The sequence below is a fragment of the Merops nubicus genome, unplaced genomic scaffold (genome assembly GCF_000691845.1).
Source record: "Merops nubicus isolate BGI_N331 unplaced genomic scaffold, ASM69184v1 scaffold49600, whole genome shotgun sequence".
In the NCBI taxonomy this organism is placed as follows: Eukaryota; Metazoa; Chordata; class Aves; order Coraciiformes; family Meropidae; genus Merops; species Merops nubicus.
This window is the reverse complement of record NW_008584482.1, coordinates 1-5,093: the sequence shown is the minus strand read 5'-3', so window position 1 is coordinate 5,093 and position 5,093 is coordinate 1. Positions and strand designations below refer to the sequence as shown.

Sequence of the window (5,093 nt, the reverse complement as noted above, 5' to 3'; positions counted from 1 at the left end):
AAGAGTGCATAAACAGTTTGCAATTGTTACATGGGCTTATAGACTGTAATACTAACCACAAAGTATAAACACACTACAAGAGAATTCAAACTGCAGATTTAACCAGCAGTAAACCTAAATACAGGATATATCCTAAAACTTCATCTATGACAATACTGAAGGACATAACTAGTGCCAGCATCTGATGCGTAAGTGTTCCACAGGAGGTTAAAGTAGCTGTTCTGTTTGTCTACTCCTCCTGCAACCATCTCTAATTTTCCATGCCCCACCTTTTGGAAGTGGACAGCGCTCACTGAGCTGACCTAAAAGGCTAGCTGATTTCTTCAAGTATCAGTCAGTGAACCTGACTTTGAAAGGCACTAAAAGTAGTGAGCTCATTCAGGAGAAGCCAGGTGGGAAAGAGCATGTATTCACCACTTAGTCCAAGTTTTTCCAAAGCTTGTCTTCAGTGCAAAAAATGACAAAGATTCTGTATATTATTCTAAATAAAAGAGATTTCCTGCCTCCTCTCTTAATGTCGGTCTAGAATTTTATTTGGAAAACACATGCTGGAAATTTGGGTGAAAAGAATTTCTAATAGTGTTCTGCAGCGCTCATTTTCTGGGCAATGCCAGGAAAGCACAATGAGAAGGAAAATACAGAAACTTGGTAACAGACCAAGTTTCAAACCCAAAAGCTTATAATGAAAACTGGAAATGCATTTGTTAGTTCTTGTCTAGCCAGAAGCAGTTGGCCTACACTTAACACAAACTGCTCTATACAGTTTTCTGTTGCAGTGCTGGCTAGTTTTCCTGGTTTGTGTTTAGAAAGTGACCAAATATTGGCCTATGGTGTACAAGCAGAGGCAAACAGTTGTACCCGTGACTAAAATACATGGTTGTCAGCCAAATCACAGGCTATTACTACAGAAACATTTTCCTACCTCTTCACAGCCACAGCACTGTAACTTAGAGTGCTTCTTTATAAAAGATTTCAAGCCTACAGTTCTTCAACTTTTGCTTATGCTAAAGTTCTTCGGCTCTTTCTTAGACTTAACTCAATTGGCAACCAAGTCACAAAATATAAGCCATCCAGCTGGATTAGTGATCCCAACACAATGCAAAGTAGGAATGTTTGTTCACTCAGTTACGTGATGCAGTGACAAAGCTAGGACAGGATAGAACCCTAGGGTCCTCATTTTATACCAGGCTGTCTTTTGTTAAAGTCAACGGGACTTACTAAAACCACCATGAAAATACATTGTTAAGTAGATTAGATTATGTCATAAGAAAGGGAAGACAGCCGCATCTAGTAGAAACACCTTTAGCCCCTCAGACAGGTAGCAGGAGGGAAATGCTGCAAAGGGCTCAATCCACTGGGCTGATTCTGTGTCTACTGCCAGATACTTGGGAGACACTGCGGTCTCAGGAGGGAGAACAAAGTTCTGTAAGAGCATGAAAGGGGGAGCATCAACACAACACGAAGCAGAGAACCCTCTGTTCACCCTCAGGAGCTATCAGGTTCTCAGTGCTATCAGTGCTTGCTGTACAAAACACACTAATAACACGTCCTTGCTGGGCGTCATGCTATGGCTTATCTCACACATCTAATATTTCTAGAGCAGTCCATCCTGGGAGAATTTCTGGCAAAAAGCTGACATTCACAGAAGTATGACTTGTTGCCAGGGAGAGGGCTGGATGCCGCTCCCGAGTGCTCCCTTACATACGGAGCACAGCATTGCCAACACACACCTGACAAGGAGCACTGAGGACGGCTTGCTGTGCCACAGGGCTGTAGAGTAAACTAGCTGCATGCAATAGTGGAAGGTCCCTTGTTGTGCAGATACAGTCCCTCCCCATATGTTAAGGAGTGGAGAATTAGAGAGCAATCACCATGAAAAGAAGTAGTCTTGCACGGAGCAGTTTTAACACTCGCCAGCCACACAGAAAAACTTCACCCTGTGTGCCTGAACACTCATCTTCATGTCTGGTTCACATCCTATTCACCAATTCTTATTACACACATCTAAACTACACATTATTTTTTCACAGATACCATGCCAAGGTATTAACAAGCTGGGAAAAAATATTTCTAATATTTGGCTTTCTTTTTAAAACGGTGTAGGCTGACTCCCAGCATTGAGGTCACAGTAGATACTCCTGCACATCTTACATAAAAACATGGCATCATGTAGTTTTCATTACTAAGTATATTACCTCTGACCAATGAAAAATGATATTGCCTGTGTATGCTATGTCAGGTGTACAGACCAGAAGGACTTTAAGTTTTCTGCTCACTTCAGTCAACCTACCAGAGGAACATTTCACAACATCCAGTAATTCTGCTAAACAATCAAATATGTGCAAATTACATGGGCAATACTTGTTTTATCTATGTTCTTGGAAGGACCTTTCATAGTAATTCCAATAATGTAGTGCTTTAAAGATTCATGAATAATAAATTTACTTTTTCCCAGTACATATTACAAATCTTTAACAAATCTTATTTAGAGATGTCTGGAATTTTAACATGTTCTATTCTAAAACAGAGAAGTAGACAGTTTTGTCGGAATTCCAGAAATGGGGATTAATTAGCAAAATGTATGTTAAAATTACTTGGCTTAGCTTAAATGTTCACAGGTACCTCTATTTTTCATAAAGAATTAAATGCCAAATGGTTAAGATTTCACATTCAGAGACAGCTGTAATAGAGAGTTCAAGAATTTTGTGTCCTGGTTGTGTATTTAAAATTCCCAGCTAAGAAGGAGAGAGACTGCTAGGAATGCTTTCCTTAGTCTAATGTTATTTATTGTTTATGGAAGTTGTTTGTCATTTAAGACATGAAGTGACCACTCCCCCAAAAGAAAGAATCAAGTTACAATCCATTATTTAATTTCATTTTTGATTATTTTTCTTTTTAATAGGTGGGAAAGTGGATCCAGGATAAAAGTCCTGCCCAAGACAAGACTCCAAGCTGAAAACTCCAATTATCTATAAATCACTTGTATTTCCTGCAGAGAAAGAGAAAAGAGAAGGAAGAGCGAGACAGAAAAACAGAGACAGAGGACATGCCAAGTGAAATAGTTGATGCCTGCCCTAAACCAAATTTCTCTAAAATCAACGAGGAGTTACCCAATATCTCCAAACCAAGCTTACAAGGAACACGCTGCTGTTGGTTTTGGCTTAATAATGAAACAAAACACCTTTTTTTTATTTGTTCCATTAATGTAAAATATGTAACATCTTTACATTTTTCTGAGATTATGGCACTATTTATTCTGAATTATTGAAGGTTACTATCCAGTTTCCATTCTCACAGATAGGAAGATAAGATTGCTGACGACTCTTACTTTTTCAGAGATTTTTAGAACCAATTTTCTAGTTTTAGAACGGACAAATGCAAGTACACTTACTATGCAAACTGAAATGCTACTCTCAGGTATTAGCCACCGAACACTCCAAAAGCACAATTTACATTGAAACTGGCAATAAACAAAATTCATGCCAAATACTATTTGCACAGTATGATTGCTCCCAAAGTGTAACACCACACATCAAATAACTACGTTCCTTATTTAAACTATTTTTAAAGAAATCAAATGCAAGAAATCATATGCATCTTTTCATTTGCATACTGCAGTTTGCATTAAAATGTAATGAAATCTGAAATAGTTTACTTTCCTCTGAAACGTTCTTCTAGAACAGGGAATTGCTGTAACAAATTAGAGGACAAATTAGTTTTGGCATCCACTTAAAAAAGAGAAAAGATGAAAAGCTTTTCAATTGATGATATGGAGGAAAAAATGACACTATATCAGCCAAAATGATTTTCCCATCAGCTTTAAAGCTCCTGAAATTGTACTTCCAGTAGATAAAAGTGTTAGCACCTTTTCCCAGTGTTGATGTGCTTATTGTTCCTATTAAGTTACTTGGTAATGAGAAACAGTCTGACACATCGTTATCTGTTTATACAACACATTTGAAACTTCTTCAACAGAAACTAAGACATTCTTTCACTGAAGACACAAAGATTCAAAATATATAAATAACTGTTAAAAACTCAGGTTGCATTTCCAAGCAAATGATTGTTCTTAAAGTCCATCTTAACCAACAAGAAGAATTTAATCACATAACACACTATAGAAAACCAGCAGATTTTTCTACATTGACCCAATGGGTTTGTTCTTAACCCTCTCTTTATTCAATTAGTCTTAAAGGCTAGTAGGAAAAACATATGTCCTCTTACAATACTATTCAAGAATCACAGAAGTTAGTAGAGAGACCTGTTCCAGTGCTGTAACAACTTGGTAGTATTAAAAGTCTTCCGGGAATTCTAAAAGAGCCCCTTGGGCATACAGGGTAATTCAAGAAAGAAAACATTTTTATTTTTTGATTGAGACACACAGATATGTGCAGTAACTTCCTCTCAAGCACATCAAAAGCAAACCAAACTTATTTGAGAACTACTGATTTTGCACTGAAAATAAACCCCAACAGCTCTGTAAAAAAATGCATTCAGAGAAGCAGCACAGCCAGTCCCAACAGACCTAATTTGCTTTCCTATTATCCTGTGGTTTTTCAGATGATTACAGGGGAAAAGTCCGTTTCCTTTACTACAGACTCAAGGCAGTCTTTTAGTAGTTTTTATCTCAACACTCGAACTGGTCAGAGTAGAATAAAACTCCTTTAAGCAAAATCCTTCTTTTGAAGGGAAAGCCATGAATTTTCTTGCCAGAACAAACGAATACAACTTACCTTGGTGTATTTGATTTCAAGGTTCAGAGTGGGAGAAGGCAGCAGATGCAGAGATGCCATCAGAGCTGCAGGATCTGCCTTCACCTCCCCTGGCATCTCAATTTTACTGGAAGTCATAGTCTCGGGGGGTTTTATAGCACCACCGAGCCCCCCGCTCTGACCTGATGTCGTGTTGTACTTTGGGCTGGTTCCCCCCCCCCTCCACAGACCGACGCTGAAGACGCTGCTCTCGTCCTCTGTATATAGGCAGGTGTCAAGCCGGGTCTCTTCTTATTGGACATGGGGGCAGAGGCAGGGGGGCAGGTCCATCCTACCTAGGGCGACCGCAGCACAGCCCCGCTCACTCGCGCGGCGTAGCCG

General features: G+C 39.1%; 1 protein-coding gene across 1 annotated transcript in view; it reads right to left on the bottom strand.

Moving 5' to 3' along the window:
* Window positions 1-4,850, bottom strand: part of LOC103776737 (retinal dehydrogenase 2-like) — a gene marked incomplete at its 3' end in the record, with an annotated part of 23,656 nt that extends 18,806 nt beyond the window's left edge. The window contains exon 1 of the mRNA XM_008944264.1: window positions 4,734-4,850. Within this exon, the coding sequence (XP_008942512.1) occupies window positions 4,734-4,850 (117 nt within the window). The remainder of the gene's footprint in view (window positions 1-4,733) is intronic.
* Window positions 4,851-5,093: the final 243 nt, after the last annotated feature.